Source organism: Strix uralensis, chromosome 5 (assembly GCF_047716275.1).
Source record: "Strix uralensis isolate ZFMK-TIS-50842 chromosome 5, bStrUra1, whole genome shotgun sequence".
Lineage (NCBI taxonomy): Eukaryota > Metazoa > Chordata > Aves > Strigiformes > Strigidae > Strix > Strix uralensis.
The window spans coordinates 17,124,832-17,149,098 of NC_133976.1; the positions used below are offsets into that span (position 1 = coordinate 17,124,832).

General features: G+C 37.9%; 1 protein-coding gene across 4 annotated transcripts in view; it reads left to right on the forward strand.

The window, feature by feature from the left end:
- Positions 1 to 15,406, forward strand: part of CPNE8 (copine 8) — a 107,127-nt gene extending 91,721 nt beyond the window's left edge. For all 4 annotated transcript variants that reach the window (XM_074870024.1, XM_074870025.1, XM_074870027.1 and 1 more), the window contains 4 exons: positions 1,218 to 1,320; positions 4,758 to 4,815; positions 7,269 to 7,342; positions 13,427 to 15,406. In XM_074870024.1, the coding sequence (XP_074726125.1) occupies positions 1,218 to 1,320; positions 4,758 to 4,815; positions 7,269 to 7,342; positions 13,427 to 13,615 (424 nt within the window). In that variant the 3' untranslated portion in view covers positions 13,616 to 15,406. The remainder of the gene's footprint in view (positions 1 to 1,217; positions 1,321 to 4,757; positions 4,816 to 7,268; positions 7,343 to 13,426) is intronic.
- Positions 15,407 to 24,267: the final 8,861 nt, after the last annotated feature.

A 24,267-nucleotide genomic window follows, 5' to 3' on the forward strand; every position in this document is an offset into this window, starting at 1 on the left:
TTATTTATTGGGAATACTTGCTTGAAAATGCACTGTTTAACATCAGAGTTAGAATTTTCTAAGCACATGCTATCATCATGAGCATCATTAGGACATATCCTGTTCAGTGACCCAGGCCTTTCATGTTCAGTGACTGATATGATAGTGAGTTCTTTGACATATTCTGTACTTGAACATATACTCCACAGTATTCATATGAAGACTAATTTTTTTTTTTTTTGTACTGCTCATTGCTACTTTTATTACATAGTTCTACTATTTGACTCTTTCACAGCACCAAGAGCCTTCATGAAAGTAGAAACTATACTGGCTGCTGTCGAGTGAAGCAGCAAGTAGAGCAGCCTGCTCCACACAAAAAAAGTTCTTCTCTAACAATATAGGATACTTTGACCCTTGGGAGTTGAAGATAAATGAACTGAAGTCTTGATTTCTGGTATGCAGGCCATAGAGTTCAGTGGGGCTGCTCACTATGTTTCAGGACTTTCCAAATCTTCAAAGCTGCTCATTTTCAAAGATCAGTTGCTTCTTGGGTCCTCTGGCTGAGGAGGGACTAGAATGGCACTGGATGTGTTTTGTCTTGCATTCGTGTACAGCACAAGCTTGAGTCTTGAAAGGACATCTGTGGGTGGTGCAAAGAGATGAGTATCTAAACCAGGGTTGCAGAGTGCATGTTCAACCATTTTACAAATGTGCACATAAATGTGAACTGTAGATCTGCAAGCATGGTCAACATTAAGTAATCTGTTCTTGTAAGACAGAAAAAAAAAAAGAAATATTTATGCAATGTGCTGATTCCTGATAAAATTTGTGCTATAAAACCAACTATTCTGTATTAATGTATACCCTTCATACCAAATTATGTTCCCCAGAGGTAATAACTATTAAATAACTTAGACTTTCTAATGACTCATGATTCTGTAAAGGACATTCTGTCCATGCTCCTCCTGGTAGTGATACAGTTCCCATTTTTCACTGATTCAACACACACAGATCATTAATATCAATATTATATTAGTTATGTTTTTCTAATGTTCTCTTTTAAAAGTAGAATGTCTATCTAATTATGAATGCCTTTGCTTTTGAAATCCACTGCATCATGTTTCTTTATTTTCATTAGTCCTTAGTAGACAGATTTTTAAAATGTAACTTCTTTTCATATTAGTTCCTTTGAATAAAGGGGTTTTTACTATTATAATGTTGCTCTTTTCTTCCCTTAGATATGCTGCTTCAGTAAAAGATGGCTCCCAGTATTTTGTTCTTCTCATTATTACAGATGGAGTTATTTCTGATATGGCTCAGACAAAAGAATCCATAGTAAATGTAAGTTTTGCTGAAAGCGTTGAAATTTAAAAGAATTATGTTTCTAGGAATTCATATTTTAGGGAATAAAGTAAATCAGTTAATATTTCAGGCACTATATTTGTTCCATAAATTAACCATTTTTTTCCAAACAGCAAAAGTTTATTATGCATAAATCCAAAAAGAAAGCAAAAGTTGAATCTGAGCTTAATTAGTGTTCTGTGGGAAATTATATTCTTCTTTTTAACACTGTATGTTCATATGATTTTCCTCATTTGCCTCTTGCCTCCTCCTTCCTCGTGCACATCCCACCATACAGTTTTTCATAGTAAACTGTTCATCTTTCTAGTAATTGCAGACAGCTTTGATCCCCCCCACCTTCTTTAAAAACTGCCCCAAACTTTCTGATCCCAAATGGCAAACATACCAGTCATCTGATTTCCTTCTAAATAGTCCCCTAGAATTTTGAAAATTCTTAATTCTTTTTCAGTTTCTGCATTATTTTCACTATTTTTCTCTTCAAAACTGCTATGCATATAAGTAATATTCTGTATTATGAACAGGTTCCATTTTGCTTTTGCCCCTGGGAAATATCAAATGAAAGTACACACAGAAGCAACTTCCAGACAGGTTGTGAAAAGATCTATGCCAATAGTTTTGAACATAGCACAGTGGATCTAGTTAATAGTGAAGTGGTGGGTGAAAAGGCTACATTAAAATGATTAAGCATCGTGTCAAAATGAGTAGTGTAGAATTAGGTGGCATATTTTTGAAGGCCCACTTTCACTACCTCCTGTAGAGATTCAGTACCGTTCCAGTTTGTAGGGTGCACATGAAAATATTACTGAAATGTTCTGTCTTTCACTGGAGAGCAAGATGCCCTCAAGTTCTAGCCAGCAGCACATACACAGTCTGTGTGTCAATAAGGACACCCACCTGGTATGTTTTTACACCCAAAGCCCACCTGGTAAGTTTTTACACCCAAAGCTATAACTGTGTTTGAAGGTACTTCCTCTCCTCTTCCAGCTTCCAATTTTAAAATAGGATAAACTGACTCTCACTTTTAAAGGAGCTAAACAAGCTTTTAGCTTGGAAGTTCATCCTGTAGTCTAGCCTAGAAGTTTGAAGCATAGCTTCTTTTAGGTGACAGAAAGGCTCTGTGGAGAAAAATGAGCAGCTCTTGCTTTAATTCACCCCTCAATTCGAAGTCTGTAAGAGACCAGCAAATCCAGTTGGCTGATACCTTGTAAGATTAAGTCATTTGCCACCAAGACATAGAGAAAAACCTTGTTTCCAGTAATAGTTCATTTCCAGGAATAATAGCTGTTAGTCTGCAACTGTCTGGAAATGCAGCAGATGTGTTGTTAGCTTGGAATGAGTGGAAGTTTGGGAATATTTGCTGTCTTTTCTTTTTATGAAGATGCATTCATTTTTCTGTATACTTCTTGAAGTGCTGAGCACAATATACCATGACAGAACTAATTAAATGCTATTCAATAGCAGTTTTTTCAGTCTTAATAATATCCAAAATAATAAAAAGGGCAATGATGTTTAATGCAATATGGTATGTATAAAATCAGGAAGAATATACTTCATTTTTTAAAACTAACTGTGCTTTTAGGCGTCTTTCTCATTACAACATATATGTCAGACACATTCTGTTTTACCAAACTGCTTAAAGGTTATGCTGTCATTCAGGAAATGCCAACACTTAAGTTTATATGCAAAAGTTTAACTCTGTCTTTATGCTGTCCTTGCCACTTACTATTACATATACATTGTATCACATAATACCGTGTCTGTGTGAGTAGGAATCTCTTTAAAGGATGCTTTCGTCACTATCAAGCAATAAGATTCTAGAAAACACCTGTAAAACAGGTGTTCTGTTCTAAGAAATGCCTTCATGTCTCAAAAATATTCTATCTCACTATTATTGACTTACACAGTGCACTGTAATTCAGTTACAGTTACACTGTATTTATGGCCCTGAATCACAGGCTGGTTGATGTTGGAAGGGACCTCTGGACATGATCTTGTCCAACCCCTCTGCTTAAGCAGGGCCATGTAGAGCTGTTTGCCCAGGACCAAGGCCAGATGGCTTTTACTGTTATCTTCAGTAGCATATTAGTATTTAACTACCAGATTATTAAATTTTTTTTACTCTGCTACAAAATTTTAGCTGGAAGATTGACTATGTAGTAACACTTTGTGATGAATTTGCAGTCAATGTACAGTATATAGTGTATAATGTGTAGTGGTGTAGAACATTAAATAGTGATTTATAGAGTGGCATATTTTCATTGTTTTAAATAGCATGTTTACAGTAATTAGCTGTATATCTTCTGCTTAAAGAAAGTTGGTTTTATATGTAGTATTATGACAGATAAAGAATGGGAAATGGTGATGATGTATCTAAAATGAGAGTATCTTTTAAATGAGGGAGAAAAACACTTTTTATTTTCCAAAAGAAAAATATAACAGTATGTTCTAAAACCACTTGACTTCAGACTTCAGTGAAGCAGAGTTTAATTTAGCAGAAAGTGTACATCTATGATTTTTGGCCAGTGTATACTCCTGTTTAAAGTGACTGTAGAAATTTTACAGTTCATCAGAATATCTCAGTAAGAAACAGTTGTCAACCCTGATGTTTGGTAGATGTTTTTTTCAAGTCATTACCCTCCTCAAAAGAGGCAGTTTCAGATTATTTCTGTAAACTAGCAGATATCTGGTGTTACTCTCAGGGCAGGAGAATCCAATATTTATGATACTGTCTTCATAATTTTGACAGTTTTACAGAGAATTTATTCAGGGAAGGCCAGATACCATCTTTGCCTTGTTTCATTGAAAGAAAAAGATAAAGTATAATTTAAAATCTTACCATAACTCAGTTCAATATCTTGTTTACTTTGTGACGTGGATAACTGACTTGAATAAAATTTCATTCATGGAAGAAATCTCAGATACATATTGCTCAAATAGGTGATTTCTTAAGAAAAATTGGCATAAGATCTATGTAAAAAATAGTGTCACATAGTTTCAAGCAGCTGTGTACTACCAAGAAACAGCAAAGTACATTTAAATAAATGTCAAACTGTAAGGTACGTATTTGCAATTATTGTCAGTTTACAAAAGTTTCTAAGATAAATTTGTCATCTTAGTTTTCATATTAGTATTAAATCCTAACGTAGTTTGTTGTGTTTAATTATGATCCTATATGATTCAAAGACTTTATAAGGAAAAAATACATTAAAACAATCATCTGCCTTTCTGTCTTATCCAAGATATTTTTTATTACTTAAGCAGACAGTTTACATGACTCGACTTTTTAGGTGGGAAAAAAAATTGTTCTTTAAAACATAACTTCTGTATGTTTTTTATTCAGATTGTCCTCAGATCTCACATATTATTGGCAGAGGTTACGTAGTGCATTAAAACCTCTTTTTCTTCTTCTTTTGAAGGCTTCAAAGCTTCCAATGTCAATAATCATAGTGGGGGTAGGACCAGCAGAGTTTGATGGTAAGTGTTCTAGTGGTTTTCGTAGAATTTTTTATACTTGTTTATATTTTAGTAATATGTGGCTTTTCAAACAAGTACTGTTCTTTAAAAGAGCATAATATGGAGCAAGCAGTGAGCACTGTTGACATTTCCATCTGGATTGATTGATAACTCAGTATGATTACAAGCTACCATGTGGAGCTGTGTAGCCCCTCAGGCTCTCTCTTCAATTCACAGAACCATATGGGGGCTTAGCATTTACAGAGCTCCAGAAGATGAGTGGAAAAAAAACCCACAATAAAGTAAGTATACTTAAGTAATGTTGAATTTCTTCAACGTGGGTATTTAGTTGCCTTGTGAAGTGTCAGTTGACTGGAAATATTGATCATCTGTCCTTACTGCAGAAATAAAATACTGAGAAAAATAAATGTATTTGAGGAGGTGATCTGGGTTAAATTGTGTTTCGCTAGATAACAGGAGTGAGCTTTACTGTATAGCAGCATTGAGAGAATATTACAGCAGGAGAGAAATTACCACAATTATTTACATATTCTTTCACGTGATGTTCAGGAGCACCACTCTCTATTGTGATAACTAAGCTGCTTTGGTTATTTGGTTATTTGGGCAGATTTATTAAGTGCCACTGTATATATATCATTGCACTATGAAGTGGAGACATTCCCTGTATATCTATTCCTCAAAGTCCTACATCCTTTCTTTTTAATTCCAGTACTTCTGGTTAGACAGTATACCTTCTTTTGTACATGAAATATACTTAGTACTACCACAGATGCTTAATGTAAAGAGTCATTAATGACTTAACATGTTAATTCTTGTACAAATATTCAAAAAATATGAAAACAAGAGAGAAAAAAAAAAAACAACAACAAAATATTGGGGGTTGACTTCTTTATGCTTTTTCACAAGTGGTATATTAGCGATAATTTTAAGTATCTTATTCATTGAAGAGATTTTCCAGGTGGATGCTTACACTTCAGATGATTGTATGCTACAAGCAATGAGAAAAGACAGTTTATCTTCATAAATGCATATAAGGGAAATTTGAAAACTTCATTTTTACCCCTGAATTCAACTTTAGTTGTACATTACTCTTCTCTCATGCCTCCTTTGCCTTTTCCCTTTCTCCCTGTTTGTCCAGTCTTTGGGTTTGCCCAGGTTCCCCTTAACTCAGTCAGGACATATAGATTCTGTCTTCTTTTTACTTCTGGTGGTCTTTTTTGCAAAGTTCTTGGGTGTCATCCCTATCATTTTTCTTAAGGCAGGATTTTGTTTGTACTGGAGGATACAGTTTCCGTCTTTGGACCCACATATCTTTGAGTATAGCTGCCTCAGTGAAATTCACCTGTTAGATGTGTGCCAGATCTGTATTCCCTCAATGCCCAAGAGGGCAGAGAAATGACTTTTCCATCTGCAGAACTTCCTTCTGGAAGAAACAGCAGACTCCATGTCTGATGTGGATGCTGAAGAAGTGTTTGTGTAGGAGGGTGTATGTTCCAGGCACACTGTCTTATAATTCAAATGCCAGTCAAGCCTCAGTTCTGCTGTAGAGAAACTAAGCTACTCCTCTCCAGATATGACTGCCCCCTGGATCTTCCAGCCCCTGGGGGCTACCAGAGGGGTTCTTAAATTCTGGAGCTCAGATAGATGGCACATACATTGGGCAGAGCTTTACTTAAGGATGTAAGGACGACTATAACAGGTCAGATCAGGAGTCTGGTTTGCCCAGTGTTCTGTATCTGACATGGCCATGGGTGGTTATCTAGAGAATGTTAAGAACGGAATAAACAAGTATGATACTTCCCTGAATATTGTTTTTAGATTTGAATTTCCTGAGAAGGATGTGCTTTATGTCTATTTTGGAAATTTTCAGTGGATCTCTCCTTCAAATACTTGTTGAGTCTCTTGTTTTGAACACATGTACATTTTTTGCATCAACAGCATCATCTGGCAATGTGCTCTACAGACCTACTAATTTTTTCTTTGAACAAACATGCTCTTTTGTTTGGCTTGAACTTGGCTCCTGGTAGCGTGAATTTAATAATTTTTTTTTTTAAGGACTCCTCATTCCTATGCATTATAACAGTCATTACTTTTCCAGTATGAATGTGAGTTATTACCTCTTTGTGCTGTATCCTGTGATAACTTCTGTAAGAATAATTGCTGAAGATTAATTCTTCTCCACCTATGAAAGTATAAATATAGCCTTACCAAAACAGATATACTTGCTGGTTTGAGAGCTGGAAGGATAAGGACCTTATCATGGTCTGCAAAATAACAACAAAGCATGATGTATTTTATAACACAAATGATCTTAAAGAGTTACCTAAATAACAATTGTTGGTTTTGTTGCCTTAAAGTATAAATTGACTAAAGTTTTTTCTCAGTAAGATTGTTTTTGTTGTGTAGCTGAACTCATAGGTTAATTCATTTTTTATCTTTTTTTTTTTTTTAAGCTATGGAAGAACTGGATGGTGATGTAGTGAGGATTTCTTCAAGAGGAAAGTTTGCAGAAAGAGACATTGTGCAGGTGGGAGAGAAAATTTACTCTAATAGATTTTACTGATCCTGTTTGTTTTGAACTCTTGTTTCTATCTATATTCCTGCCTTTCATTATACCTTAGCACTGACATACTTTATCTTGGGGTGTTCATAACAAGCTCAGAAACTCTGTGATACCTATAAGCCTTTATATAACACATAGTAGTGGATCTGCATTCATTAGAAAATGACCCATAACTGGCAGCACATTGATATAAAGTCTTAGGGTTATACAGCCATGGGAGAAGAGTTAGTTGCCTCTGTACTGCAATCTCACTGTGGTTCCATAAAGAAAAACTGCAACTTTTGTGGAAGTCAGTAATACTGAGACTTCTAATGAGTGCATTTGAAATGCCTAGGGTATCTTTCCTTGTCTCTAACTGCAAGTCCAGAAGACCATGAGTGTCTCCCAGTTCCTATGTTGCATCTGCCACATACAACCATGCAGATGTCTCATGATTTAAGGAACCTCAGATTATAGCTAGAACAGGTTACCCAGAGAAGTTGTTGATGCCCCATACTTAGAAACATTCAAGGTCACTTTGGATGGGGCTCTGAGCAACCTGGTCTAGTTGAAGATGTCCCTGCTTATTGCAGGGAGGGTTGGACTAGGTGACCTTTAAAGGTTCCTTCCAACCCAGACCATTCTATGATTCTATGATCTGTGTTTACATGACTGAACCAAGCCCTAAGAGTGCTAATCTCATCTGTATTCCGTATTCCACAGACACCTCCATTTCACTGCCAAAGTCCTCTGGTTCTGTTTCTGCTCTCTACAGTCGTTCACTCAGCCCAGTAGTTGTCATTCAAACCTATGCAACTACTGACAGGGTGGTATAGCAGTTTTGCATGTACATACACACACACCTTAATTCCCCTTCCCCTCAGAGCTGCAGATTTCTAGAACTCCACAGGTTGTCCAAACTATGTACTTTATCCATGCTCCAGGCACCCCATCTTGCCTCCCGATTACCTACCCACCCTGCGCAGACTTTATTTCATAGTTATTTTCTTGATCAAATAAAATTAACTAGCTATGCATTTTTTATTTTCTTGGGACACTAAAGTTGAACCAAACAAAGAGAAAGACATTTGATGGCTCAACACACTAATCCCTGCTTGCTTAAGTAAAGTATTAAAGAAGTTGACATTTGAAAATCAGCAAACTACTGAAAAATTGGATCAACCCGGTGACTGTAGAAAGAATGATACCTGTCTAAACTAAGTCTTTTATGGAAGGCGTCTTCTGCTGGAAGTATCTGAATACATTTATGAAATAGAATATTTTAGTTGGAAGGGACCTACAACGGTCATCTAGTCCAACTGCCTGACCACTTCAGGGCTGACCAAAAGTTTTAAAGCATGTTATTAAGGGTATTCTCTAAATGCCTCTTAAACACTGACAGGCATCCTTAGGTTCAAACCTTACCTTAGATCTGCCATTTCTTCTTCTCCCTTTATTCCTCCTATTTGTCAAAATTCATAGTCTTCACTTATTTTTCCTCTTGCTTATTTTCACTTATTTCTCTCCAAGCCAGGTTGGATTTTTATATTATTGGTTAGTAGAATATATATTTATATATATTGAATAACTGAGCTATATGAATAGCTCATATTGCAGGTGATAATGTTTTAATAATAATTAAGGTCAGATTGCAACTGATGAACTTTGAAATGTGTGTATTTGTTTTCATTTATATATGCAGGAACTAAAACTTGTCAGAATGTTTAATGTTATAAATACCAGTATGTGAATGTTTAAGGATTTGGTAACTGCTGGTGGATACAATATCTCAAACCAAGGAACTGTTCAAAACATGTATATGACACCTGATTGTATAGTTCTTTTTGTTTAGAATACAAAATAAACAAGTCTTCATAAATATATGGAAATTAAAATGATCAAATCTTTCTTCTCAGTCTTAAAGCTTCTCTGTGCAATAAATACTACATTAAAATTTCCTGTTTTTTTCCTAAATGGGGATCAGAAATGAGAATAAGATGAAAGCAGTTAAATTGCCCTCGTAATCTGTATGGATATACATTAAAGAAGGTCATGGATTCCTGAATTACTTTTTATAATAATTGAAAAAGAGGCTTTGCTCATTTCTGCAACATACAGAGAAAACAACTGATAGGAGAGTGACATATCAAAACTCTTAGATGAGTAAGACATGCTGGCTGCTTTAGTCAGTGTTAAGGTAATTATAGAAGTAGGGAAGAAGTAAGTATAGAAGTAGGGATGAGGAGAAGGTGGACAGCTGAACAGGAGACAAGAAAGAATGTTTTTCATTTTGTCAAGGCCCTTATAACGTTCCTTGGTAGGCCATATTGGGCTAGAGAGGGGCTGTCTTTATGCTATATGTGTCACTGCTGTTCAACAGAGCAACATGTGGAGATCTGCCTCCAGATCTGGAAGTGTTTCTGGATCCCAAACTAGTATTTCTGCAAATCCCTGTGCAATGTCAGATATTTTAAAGCTAATTCAGATGTCTCTGGCATGCATTGCACTTATGTTTAAACGCAATTAAATATTCGCAACATAATTATACAAAATTTCTCCAAACAACAGCAGCTCCAAAAACTGCTCTTTTTACATTCAAAGTGCATAAATGAATAATTCTTCAAACATTATAAACAAGATTTGTGAAAATTATTTGCATCAGAAATATTCTAATTTCTGCTGAGAAATAAAAATAGTATGCAATTAATACCCTTTTGTATTTCTATAGAATTCATTGCATATCAGAAACGTGATAAAACATTTATTTACTATTAACATATTTCAGTCAGAACTTTGCCCCAAGCCATATTGAATTACCTGAAGGCAGTATTATTTTGTGCTCTTTTTCTGTCTAAATACTAACAAGTACATTATAGGCTAGCTAAATAAATAAAAAGGGATAATGCCAAACCCTTTAGGTACAATATGACCTTTATTTTATATCTGGCAGGACAAAACTGATTTGTTTTTATAAAATTAACTACTCAAATATAAGAAGTTTATCTTTCTGGTATATTAGGTTAGTTAAAATTAGCTAGTGAAATTAACTGATAATTTAACAGTCAGTATTGTGAAATATTTTAATTAAATTAGTAAAGGAACGATTTGCCTGCTAACAGTGAGTCACTGTATCTATTATATTTACTACTGACTGCAATTCATGTAAAGATGTGACTTTTGTTATTCCCTCCTCACTGGTATACATACGTATTTTAGGGACTCTCTATTACGTGCGTACCAATTCTTCCTCAGTTTATTTCATTTCTGCTTCTTTGTTATCCTTTTTCTATTTAAGAAGTTTTAGGAAAATACTCATAGTAACGTACCTGTTGTTTCTCTTGACAATTTTGTATATTAGCCTTTTAAATTAAACTCTCAGACTATAGAAAAAGCACTCTACATTCCATCAGTTTCCCTTTGGTTTCTCTTACATCTTTCATTCTATTCCTCTGCCATCTCTACTTCTTCTACATGTCAGCCCTAGGCCTTGCTGTCATTGCCAGCTGTCTTTGTATATCTGTATGTATGCTTATCTGTCCATAGTTCTTCCAGTTCCTCCAACATCTATGTACTGTGAGGGGAGGGAGAACTAATTCAGGCCATCTAGATTGTATAATTGCATTTCAGCATTTACACTGTTGAAATAACCTCCCTTTGCTGCAGAACAGTGGTCTGAGTTTCAGTGTCTGTAGACTAATAGGTAAGATGATCTCTTGGGATGGGACACATTTTGTTCTTTAACTCAGACTACATATTACATTAGAAAATGAATAACTGCATGAGGGGGAAATCAACACTAAGCTTATCCCTTCCCAGCTGAATGTGTAAACCAGGAGGCTACAGAGATGCTTGTTTTGTTATTCTTCTGACTTCATGCTTCTGGGGACAGTCAGATGTATTCTTACAGAGAAGTTGATAGAGTTTAAGAAGGAACAGCCACTTGAAACAGGACAGTGTTAGACTGGCTTCTGAAAACTGCTAGAGCTTTTTTTATGAAATGTAGGAGTCAGTACTAATAAATATCACAGTATGTGCTTGTCTCTTGTACTGCAGAGTTACTGAATAAACACTGAAATAGTTAAGACAACTAATTATGGAACTGCAGATACTTGCTTCCTGGCTTAATGCCCTAAAATCAGTTTCCTTTTTGCCTGTTGTGCTCCTGCCCTTATGCCTGATACGTTCTTGGACACAACACAATGAAGAGGTAAAGGATGCTCTTATCTGGAGTAAAGGCTGCTCTCATTGAATAGTCTTGCTTGCTACTCTTGTAGTCTTATTGACTATGGCAGCCTGCAGTAGCTGGCTCTGCTTGAGCAGCAAGGTTGGACTAAAGGATCTCTAGAGGTCACTTCTAGCTTCAACAGTTCTGTGACTAAGTCATCATCTTCTAAGATACTACAGATCTACTGCTTCCTGGGGAAATGCCCTAATCAGTAGCTGTTCACGCTTAACTTGGTGACAGGTTTCAGTTTAATTCAACATAGTTCAAATACCTAGGCTTGAAGCCTTTTTTATGGCAATTTGAGATCATTTTCAGGAGAGTTATGCAAAGAGTCATCTCTTACTTGAATTCTAAACACCTTTTAGTAGGAGATTGATGCCTAGATATTTTTTGTAAATCCAGGGTGTGAAGTGCTTTCCAAAGTTGTTGTAAAAATGATTTAATTAAGTTCAGATTCTTTTTTGCTGAAACATTGGTTTTGGTTTTGATTGGTTGTTTGGTTTTTTGGTTGTTTGGTTGGGTTTTTTTCCCCAAGAGATTTTTATTTGTTTAATATATTTACTAGATTTCTTTTGTTTATTTCTGTCTTTTTTGGAAAACTATCAGGATCTCAGAAATACACTGTAGGCTAAACTCTCACTGTAATTCAGTGTTCCTCTAAATCTTGAAATCTTCAATGCTTTTTAGAAAAATGGAATTTGATCTATAGCCTTGGTTGCTGTGCATCCAAGAAAGCAAAATTTGTCTGGTTGGTATAATGGGCAAAAGAGTCTTCAGATTTTAGAGTTCAGCCAGAAGATGAGAGATCTGTGGGTCTGACTTCTCAATCAGTTCTAGTTTTATCCTGGAGTACAACACTTAGCAATTAAATCTTTCCTGTTTTGGGGCAGGGTGCAGGGGGAAAGGCACCATAAAGCTTTGAATTCCAGCATAGCATAGCCTAGCGTATCAGTACCAGAAGTAGCTTTGGACATTGAATCCCAATTTTGAAAATTCACCCAGATGTTGCCCTGAGATAGGCTCCAGAATCTGAGCAAGAAGCAGAATTTCAAATCAGCCTTCCCTTTGGCATAACCTATTAGCTAGCTTAACCCACTATATCTCTGCATGCTGTCTATTGTGAATAAAAATCAAGGAGCCTAGGTTGTTTCTTTTTTCTATACCAGTAGCACAAGCATCTCATTAATTATTACAGAATCCAAGCCAGAGCTAAGTAGCTAACTTTAGGTTAGATCTGCAGATCTGGGTATCACATAGCAAGTTCATTTTTTTAATCCAATCCTTTTTGCTTAGATTTTTTTATGCATTTGTTAGTATCATATAAAAAGTGTTCAGGTGCTTCATATTTCTACTAGGTATAATGCAAAATGGTCAAGAATATAAAGTCATCCTTTCTGTTTTGTTCACTTCAGATGGCAAAAATTCTATTCACAAACTGTCAGAGCAAAGGCAGTCTGGTAGGAGAGCCCCATGAGCAGGAAATGTAAGCTAAGAATAGCTTGCTGAGACCAGAGTTACCTCCTTGTATGAAAAGGGTTGAGAGAGAAACCAAATATATCAATGAAACACATAATTTGCAGTGTGAGCTAGCCATGGCTTACGTGAAGAACTTCACCCAAGTGAAAGCATGACACTTCCTATTAGAAGATGGATTTTTAAAAATTGAGATACAATGTGTATATATGAAATATATAGTATAAAATACAAAATACATATATATAAAATATGTAAGGTAACATATTCATGTACTCTAACTCCCTAGATAAAAATTCCTTATTTTTATATTGTCAGATGTATTTTGTGTCTGCATAATGACTTGTGTGAACATCTCTCTTGTTTTGTAGTTTGTGCCATTCCGAGATTACATTGATAGAAGTGGAAACCACGTGTTAAGTATGGCAAGACTTGCTAAAGACGTTTTAGCTGAGATCCCAGAGCAGTTTCTGTCCTACATGAGAGTCAGAGGAATAAAGCCATCACCTGCACCACCACCCTATACACCCCCGATTCACGTGTTGCAGACTCAGATATGACTGCTCCAAAGTGCTTAGCATTCATCACAAGTCAAGAGTCTCTGGATGCAGCAGTAGCTTCTGATAACTTTTTGGAGCTAGAAAAATTCTCTTCACATACCAAAATTCTCCTATGGTTGCATGAGCAACTGGAAAGCTTTTAAATGCTAGGAGCAAAATGTTGATGTTCTCCCTTTTTTTCTTTTTTTTTTTTTTTTTTTTTTTTGACAAAACCCCTACTTTTTGGATGTGTTTATTGGAGAGGAAAGCACAAGTTGGGATTTCAACTCAGAAGATATTGTCCTCTCTAAATACTGTGTGTATATAAATGTATAGGAATGCTATTACTCTGTATCAATGTTTACATGTTACTATTTTTAAATTTCAGTACTTTTATAACTATTCTTAAGAATAAAAGTTTGGAATATTGACTCACATGTCTTCTAGCTTGCAATAGTTTGTCACAAGATAACAAGAGAAGCAATATCTCTTTGAATGTTTGTCCAGACAAATACAAATGAAAGCTAAGAAAGGGACAAATACATGTTTTCCAATACCTGAATTGCTTCAATCAGTGCTCAGTAATCCATTCATCTCACAGTTTGAGAATAAACTCCTAAACTGTGAATAACATAATTGCATATGACTTATGACTAACTCCAAACTTTGAGGGGGAGGTATGTGTATTTTTTCAGAGATTCTCCAATTTCTAAGTTTATCTAAGTTTACAGATTTTTAAAGTAGTTACTGAAGCAAACTAGAAGAGTTACTTGCTATAAGTAATTAAAGAAAATTACCTCAAATCAGAACTATCAGAGTATTATAGTTGACTCACTGAGCTCATTAAATCATACCATGCATTCCTTAAAGCACTGGAAATTTTGTATCAGAAAAGTCTTTTGGAGTGATTACAGCAGATGTTTTATAATTGACCATTTTAAACTTAATTTAAAATTTTAACTTTTTTTGTCTAGATTACCCATTCAAAGGGATGCTGGCTCTTAATATATGGGTTTAATATTGTCATTTAATCACATTTCCATTCAGGGTGCATGAATGATAATGTTAATTAACTGGTTTAAAAATTGCACAACCATGTTGCTTTGTGCACAATTTTGTGTACGGATCTGCCCAAAAATTTTATTATATGCCTGTTCGTATATAATTATAAAATGGTTTTGCATGTACAGTTTTTACAAAATACATGGTTTTGTGAGTTTGTGTCAGATACATTTTATTTAGAACTAATGGCCTTAAATTTCACAAAACTCCTGAAATGATTGTGAATTGCCTTCAAATACTGTTAAAACTGAACATTTTAATTTCTTTGTGTCACAGTTGTAACTGTCTTGTAATGTAACTTTTTTCTTTGCATATAACCTGTTTATTACTTCTGTTTCTTACTACTGTATGTTGTAAAGTACAGTATAAAACTAAGGTGCGTTTTTTAAGCATGAGAAGTTTTTTGCCAGAAAGCATATCTTCAATATTAATGGCATATAACTCTGTAAATGCAGAATCTTCCATTTTTAAATATATTTAACTTCCTTTAACTATCTCATGTGGGAAATTAATTTTTCCAGATAATTATTCTGTTAGTAAAAAAACAAAAACAAAAACAAAAAAAGAACTTTTTTGGTAAAAATAAATCTTGTTTTATTTTTATTTCAAAGCAGTTTTTACATAAATATGGACTTTAATTTTCTCACCAAAATACGTATTTCTTAGTGGATTGATGTTGCATGAATGAAATTTGATACCTGGCAACTACAAATTTTGATGAAAGTGCATCATAAAGAATGTTTAAATCTACTGAGTGAGTGGTGGTGGTGTTCTTCCATCTTCTGCATTTATTTTTCATACTTACAGTGTTGGTGCTTTAGAAATAACTGAATTAATATTGTATTTCTGTTGTTTCATTTCGTTACACAAATCTTTATGCTGACCTCTGTATTGGTTCCCTGTGGCCCATATATTTAACAGGTTTCCATTCTAAGGCAAAAACTACAAACTTCTTTTATTCAGAGTAATTTATTAGCTCTCATTTAACCAGCACCTTTCACTAATCCAAAGATCAGTCTCAAAACTAATTTAACAACTCATTTAACAAGTGAAGGAACTTTTAAAGATAGGTATTTCTTAATCAAAATTGTTTTTCTATCCAGCCTAGGTACCAGCCTATTCTATTCTGCACTGCTCTTTTTTCTTCTGTTTGGTATTGGCTTCAAAATCTAACATATTTAACGGAAATAAATAGGTGTGATCAGTGGACTAAATATTCTAGTGGGAAAAGGAGACTTTTTCCAAACTTGTGACATTCACTATGTCTTTGACATCTTGATTCTGTAATGTGCATGAGAATCATTATGTAGACTCACCTAGTAGCCTCAGTCATTCCAGTATTAGAGATGAGAGTGAATGGTCAGAACTTGAATTTCTTCAGAATATTACATACAGCCATTTTTACTTCTGGCTTTATTTGTAAGAGTAATGGATCACAAAAATCCTATTCCTTCCCAAGAAATGCTAGCTGCTACAAGAACTTGATAATTTGCTATGACTACAAGTAGCAGAGAGTATTACTGTTTGAGAAAGGTAAAATGCAACAAATGAGTTGTCCTGAAAGGAGATCTGTTGGCCTTGACGAAAGCTCTCTTCTTCTCGTATCCATCTTGGAACAGATGTTTTCTTTGTAATACATGCAGAAAATGCTATGGCACAGTGCAAACTGTACAAATGTTCCTACAAATTAGGAAGGACACTCTCACGGAGGATGTAATTTGAGAGTGACTATTTTAGGTTTGATTCTCACTAGTGAGAAATTGTTCACTAATCTGGAAGAGGAAACTGGTTTGATCTTAGTTACAAAATAGAATTTTGTCATTTTAGGCAAAGATGGCAAGCTATCAAATCAGCTCACTTCTATACACGAAAAGGTTAAGTGTGGTCCCCCAGGGATGTATTTGAAGGAGAGGAACAGAGTTCAGGAGAACAGGTATTTGCTGAAAAGACATGTTTTGAAAAGCTGGAAATTCTCACCTAAGTAGGGACTGATGAAATTCACTCCAGAATACTTTCTAAAATGGCTGAAACAATCAGAATGATAAATTATTATGATCTTTGAGAACTAATAAAAGGACACATAATGACAAATTATGCCAATGCAGTGGGAAACCAGGGAGCATAGTAAGAGCCTATTATGACTATCAGTTCTTCAAACAGAAAAATCAGCAAGGATGGAAAGGGAGAATATGTTGCTGTGGATAAATGTAAAAGATAGCACAGTTATGTGTGAAAGAGGACAGAAAAACATAAGTTATGACTGCTAAAGCCTAGTAAAACCCATGCTAGAAAGGGAAAGAAAATTGAGTCCATTATTTAACAAAAGAATGAGCAAATAGTAAATCTAGGGAAAACTGAAATGCTCCATGTCTTTTTCCTTCTGGCTTCACAGAAGAGGGATAATCACTTAATTAAATAATCAATTTAAAAAAAAAATAGACCTAGGTTTACATCTACCAATAAAAATTTGATAATAATACACACTTTTTGAAACAATTTTCTTGAAAAGCAATATAATGAGATTCAGGATAAAAGAGAGAAACAGCTGCTTTAACATGACTTTTTAAAAGCAAAACAGGAGATAACTGCCTCATTTGAAGTGTTATGAAATACTACAAAACTGGTTAGACTGTTCAGAAAAATGCTATCTGTCTTTCATCATCAAGCTGGAAAAATACAGCAGTTGATATTCCATAGGAACCTGTCTTCCTTTTGGTATTATTCAGTTATTTCCACTGATGACACAATATATAAAAGATGGTTATTAAATTAGCAGATTATATCAACTGGAGACAGTTTAATCACTTCCAAAGATGGGATTAAACCTTGAAATTATTTTTATGAATTAGAAAAAATACCCGAAAGAGGAACAAATTCAATCAGGGTAAATAGGTAAGAGTACTTAAGTAACAAAAACCTACTGCACAGTTGCAGTAGTTTCTGGCTGTGCAGCAATTCTGTAAAACAGTGTCAGAGGTTATAGTGGATCACAAAATAGACATTGAGGGGAAGGTGTCTAAGTAGAAGTTTTGAATATAGGCCACCTGAGATAATCATTTCATTGTTCTCAAAATAATAGGGCCTCAGCTAGTGTACCAGGTCCAGTTTTGAGACTTCAGCTAACACATGGGTCAAATGGAAGAAGTCACAGAAGACTGTTAGGTCACCATGGACTGTTGGAACAGATTGGGCAAATGATCAAGGAAGGTTTCTGTGGGGTTGGCCTCCCTGCCAGAGATTGTCTCTAACTCTTTTTGATGACCACGGTGAACTACTACAGCAAGGGTCACTGCATGAGATCAGGACAAACCCTACTGATGTGAATGTCACTGGCTGCTCATGGCTTGGATGATCGCACGCTTCGCTGGGTAAAAAACTGGCTGGATGGCCGGGCCCAAAAAGTTGTGGTTAATGGAGTTAAATCCGGTTGGCAGCCGGTCACGAGTGGTGTCCCCCAGGGCTCAATTTTGGGGCCACTCCTGTTCAACATCTTTATTGACGATCTAGACGAGGGGATCGAGTGCACCCTCAGTAAGTTTGCAGATGACACCAAGTTGGGTGGGAGTGTTGATCTGCTCGAGGGTAGGGAGGCTCTGCAGAGAGATCTGGACAGGCTGGAGCGATGGGCTAAGGCCAACTGTAGGAGTTTCAATAAGGCCAAATGCCGGGTGCTGCACTTGGGCCACAACAACCCCCAGCAGCGCTACAGGCTTGGGGAGGAGTGGCTGGAGAGCTGCCAGTCAGAGAGGGACCTGGGGGTGTTGACTGACAGCCAGCTGAACATGAGCCAGCACTGTGCCCAGGTGGCCAAGAAGGCCAATGGTATCCTGGCTTGTATCAGAAATAGCGTGGCCAGCAGGAACAGGGAAGTGATCTTACCCCTGGACTCGGCACTGGTGAGGCCGCACCTCGATGACTGTGTTCAGTTTTGGGCCCCTCACTACAAAAAGGACATTGAATTACTCAAGCGTGTCCAGAGAAGGGCAACGAAGCTGGTGAGGGGTCTGGAGCACATGTCGTAGGAGGAGCGGCTGAGGGAACTGGGGTTGTTTAGTCTGGAGAAGAGGAGGCTGAGGGGAGACCTCATCGCCCTCTACACTACCTGAAAGGGGGTTGCAGAGAGGTGGGGATGAGTCTCTTTAACCAAGTAATAAGTGGTAGGACAAGAGGTAATGGCCTCAAGTTGCACCAGGGAAGGTTTAGACTGGATGTTAGGAAGCATTTCTTTACAGAATGGGCTGTTAGGTGTTGGAATGGGCTGCCCAGGGCGGTGGTGGAGTCCCCATCCCTGGAGGTGTTTAAGAGTAGGGTCGACATAGTGCTGAGGGATATGGTGTAGTTGGGAACTGTCAGTGTTAGGTTGATGGTTGGACTGGATGATCTTCAAGGTCTTTTCCAACCTAGATGATTCTGTGATTCTCTGAATGTGTGGGAGGGAGCAGGTTGATGCCATCGTGGCCGAAATATTTTCAGGAAGAACTGACCAGGTCCCTTCACATTGTTGGGTTGTTTTATACTGCTCACATTTTTCATATGAAATGTGCTCCATGATGGATTATTGTTTGTTTGCCACTGAATTGATATTATAGATTTCAGGTTTTCTTTCAAGCCAGCATTGTGCATTTATGTTCATTGCCATTAGAGTAAGAGTGACTGTAGGTGACTGGTATTTTCAAGTTGGCCATCTAAACAAAGGGTATAGAGTACTACATTTCTGAGTGTGTGCCTACAGCCAAACATTTGACAATAATAAATTTCGTCATTGGGATTCTTATTTGATGATTTTATTTTACAAACAAAGGTATTGAAGTGACTGAGCATTCTAATAAATATTCCATGCCACAGAAGGTGTATAACTGCTGTGAGATACTTACCCCACAAGCATGCAGCATGGTTCCTGATGCCGTGTGTGCCATGGGTGATGGGACAGCCCCCCCATGCCACAGGGGACTGTGGCTGTGCACTGCGCAATTCCATCACTTCTGCACTGGTCTGTTTCCCAGGACGCAAAAATTCTTCCCAGTCTGGAGAGGAACATGATTGTCATAATAACTGGGTGGCCTGTGCGTCCCTGTGCCACCGGCTGTTATGTAGTTCGGTTTGCTTCAGGCTGATCATGAAATCAAAGCAATTGACTGCATGTGCAAAGTGATTAGCGCTGAACACTGTGTCTTCAACTGAGTGGGCCATCAGGAGGCAATCACCAGCCAAGGGGAATTTGGGGGGAAGTGAATTGGCTAGTTTCCGTGAGCACAGGAGTACTGCAGGGTGGGGAACTTCTCTGTGAAGAAGGGAGTGACTAATCCCCTCACAATGTCATTAAATACTTCCACTGGCACTGGCAGCCCCCAAAAGTACCGGAGCGAGTACACGGCCTTGATTGATTGCTTTCTCTGAGCAGGAGGGAACAGAAAATATCAATAGGTTGTCAAACCTGGAGGAAAGTAGGGGAGCCCAGCAGGAGTCTCTCATGGCTGTTTCTGACAAATATTGTCATAAATGCAATTAACAAAGGGATTAGAGGCTACATTTATAAAACCAATGAATGCATCAGCTCGCCAGGGTTGCAGGCTGGGAGGCCTGATTAGAATTCAAAACTGGTTTTGATTAACTGGAGGGAAGGTCGGGAATCAGTGAAATAAACTGCTGCGAAAAAAAAAAAAGTGGAAAATACTGCATTCAGGAGGGAAATAAATAAACCCAAATGAAATGAAAAGGAAAAATACCTGGATAAGCAGCACTTCTGGACTCCAAACAGCTCCATTACAGCTGGACTCCAAACAGAATAAGAATCGAATTGTGATACTGTTGCATAAAATGCAAAGATCACCCTGGAAGATGGTAACAGCGGTCATGTTAGTATGGGGAGGGATATAATCATTGCTCCAGGCTAAGTCATGCTGAAGCCTTAGCTTGGCATTGTGTCTGGACTGTGGAGCCACACTTTAAGGACGATGCAGACAATTTTGAAAGAGTCCAGGAAAGAAAAAAAGCAGATAGTTTTTAACCTGTGAGGAAAAATTAAAGCCCTTGGGTTTGTTTCATATGCAAAAGACCAGAGGGAGCATTCTAACCATGTGTCTGTGCTAAGCGGTGCTATAATGAGCTGTTCTCAAAGGTCAGTGATGACGGGTGACGTTATCATCTTTGGCAGCAAGGAAGGTTTATACAGGCTGATAGACAAACCTCCCTAAGTGGAGGCCCCTTCTAGTGCATCTTGGGGAAATTACATCATCTTTGTCTTAGAAATTGCTCAGAACAGGCTGGACAGCTGCTAGGGATGGCCTAGTTGTGTGGCCTCTCTCTGAACAGGGAAATAATACATTAAAGAGTTAAATATCATCCCAAAGCCCCATTTGTCAGTCCTGCAAATGTAGGTGGCCTAATTAAGATAGAGGCAAAGATAATACATTGGGAGAAGAGGACTCGATTGGGTGGGTGGGTAGGAAGGCACCGGGAGGACTGAGGAGGGCTCTGGTGAGATTTTGTCTGAAATACATGTATGTTTCCAGCAACCCACTTTCAAAGTGATGGATTCAATGGGCTGGTAAAGACAGAGGCTCTTAGGAGATTTCTGTTCAGTGGACAGGCGAGATGACCAGCCCCTGTGTGTGACCAAAGACTACGAGAAGGGAAAAGTCTCACAGTCGTCGCACCAGGATGGTGAAAGTTAGGTGAGGAGCAAGACATGCCAAGCGAGTTGGTACAAGAGGACAGCAAAACGGTAGTCCCTGTCTGCACATCTGAGGTTTCTAAGCATAACTGCAATGAGGTGTTGGAACAGCAGTAAATCTGGCTTGTTTCCAAGAGAAAATGAGTTTATGAAAGAGCTGGCATCACGTTATTGCCTGCAATATCTGGGAATTTAGTTCCTCATTGTTCCATTATTCTCACTCACCTGCAGCATGAGACATCTCCCCTCCACCAGACTGCTTACGCCGGCTCACAGAGCACGGGCAGTGGAAAAGGCAAGCACCAGAGCCAGCCCGCTCCTGTCATCAGTGCTTCCAGCTGGATACACAAGCACATGTTCAAGGAAGACCAGAGAGTTCAAGGAGTCTCAGAAATGAGCTCAAAGCAATGGAGTCAGAGGACTTCTGCGTCCAGCGTGGCCTACAAGACGGTGCTGAGTAGTATGGGAAACCAGGTCACTGGCATTGCAAACTGAGCACCAAAATCTCTGTGTACTTTAGCTCTTGATGTCACTGGTCCTCAATTTCCATTGATAATTAAGTACAGTCAATTCTATAATCATGACAGGCTTGCTGTCCTCAGTCAGCTATTGTTACCTGTCATTTAATACATGAACATCACACATATTACCGTGATGCATAATAGCTTGGGAGCTAGAACTCAGATTTTAAGCATGTGGGCTGGTAAACAAAAATAAAAAAAATCAGCAGGAATATTCTCTACAATTCCTTTACAGGGAGGGACACAGAATAGGCTGTTGGATCCTTGGGATTCATAGCACTGGGCTAAGCTGAACCACTCAGTTTCTTCAGTAACGAGAACTGGTATTTCCCTCATATCTCTAATTCAGTCATAATAGAGAATTAAGTCTCGTGATAAAAGAATTGAAGAAGCATTTAAGGGATGTTGAAAAAGAACTATAATTGGATTAACATTATCAGATGCCTTTAAATCTGTGCTTTGCACGTTCAGCATGTAAAAATTCAGAGATAAATGCCTCGGTGCAGAGAGAAAATCATTTTACTATGCAAGCTGTCAGTTAATAATGCTCTCCCCCACTGACCCTCTGTTGAGCTAATGGTTTGGTCCCCCAGTTGGAGTTGCAGACACTCTTTTGTTGCAACAATGACAGGTATCTGAGAAAAGAAACCCCACTGGTTTTAAACCTGAGTCATCCTCATTTTCTCCTATCTAGACTTCCTCAGAATTTGTCACCTTTCTCTAACTCAGACCTATACAAATCTCTGCAAATGGCACTTTGGTAACCCTTCAAAAAGCTTAGAATCAAACTCCTTTTTAGCATTTTAGTCTGTGATTCAATCAGTAGAACTCACACTATGGAGAAATTACAACTGCTAATGAAATTAGCTATTTACCCCTCACTAAATTCCCTCCAGCATAAGAAGAGGTGTACAGCAGATAAAGCCTTAAAAAAAAAAAGCCCCAAACCTACAAGTCAATTGCAGACACACTGCAATTGCTTCTGAAGTAGCTTTTCTCATCTTGCTAAGCCTCTTGGAGGAATACAAATGGAAAGAAGGTGATGCCTTTGCTAGTGTGGAAAACCATTGAATCGCAGCATTTCATTACTTGAGAGATGCTGTCAGCTGCACCGCAACATTTCCCACTGCCCTGGAAGAATTAGCAAGAAAAGAAACACACGTTTTAGCACACACCCACAGTATTAGCGAGGTTTTTTTATGGCACTGTTAGGTATTTCACAGCACAGAGAGATTTTAAATGCTCATTCATGCATGCACTGTGTCATTATCAATAGATCTGTCTATTACCTGTCATTGTAAGGAAGTACCAGACTTTCAAGAACTCTTTTTAACAATGCCAAAACCAGCTGAAACGTTGCCCTATTTAAAGCCTATTAGACTGAAATAGGAAAAAGAGGATATTTAAAGTATTCCTGTACTTTGTGGGCAGGTGTTCCCTTCCTCTCCCTCCCTTTCCTTCCTCCTCTTCTGTCCCCAAACCTGTTCCGCAGAGGCGAGCTCCTTCCTCCCAGCTCTGCGTGGGCATTTACCCTCACCCCACTCCAGGCAGGGGCACCCACACATCTAGCACCAGCTGTCTGGGACTGATAGAAAGAAACCACATGAAATCAATGTTAAACTCTTGGTGCCGCAGAAGTGCTGCGTGGGATCAAGGGCACGGGGCAGGAGCCGCTCCCCAACGCTTGCCTGGTGGCTCCTTGCCATGGTGGCAGAGTTTGCAGAGCCAGAAGAACACCAGACAGGGGTAGTCAACGAGGTGCTAAATGAGCTTGGACACCCAGCCAGCACCACGCTGCATCCAGCAGAGCCACCAACTCGTGTTCCAAGAATCTGGATGGCAATTTAAGAACAGCATTTGTCTTGTGGAAAACAGACTCTACAACTCGAATAGAGTTATAAAGCAGGTATGTTTACTCTGGCGCCGGGGTGCAAGGGGATTTCTCCACAAAGCTTGCACACCCACCGCACATGTTACCAAAAACTGATAGAGTGTGGATATACATATTCATTGGATTACATAACACAAACATACATATGCATGAGTAAGGCTGGGTTAGTTCAAAAGGCTGGTGTCAGCAGTTTATGTTCTCTTTGCACCTGCACATTCCCTCCTGGTGGTCGTCTTCGGGGATCTTTGGGAGGAAGGCTCACAGTCTTTCTCACCTTGTTTTTTCCCCAGAGCATGTGTAGATTCTCTTAGCCAATTTCTTGAACAACAAAAATGTTTTCCAGCCGGTTTACTCATCCTATCTTATTTAAGGGAACCAATGACACCAATGCAACCAATGACACTTCTACAAAGATATGGCTATCTTTACTCGTTACTGAGGTCCAACTAGTTAGAGCACACCTGTTCCTCAGGGACAAAAACATGATATTTTGCTGAACACTGCAGTTCTTGGTAGATTTTCACAG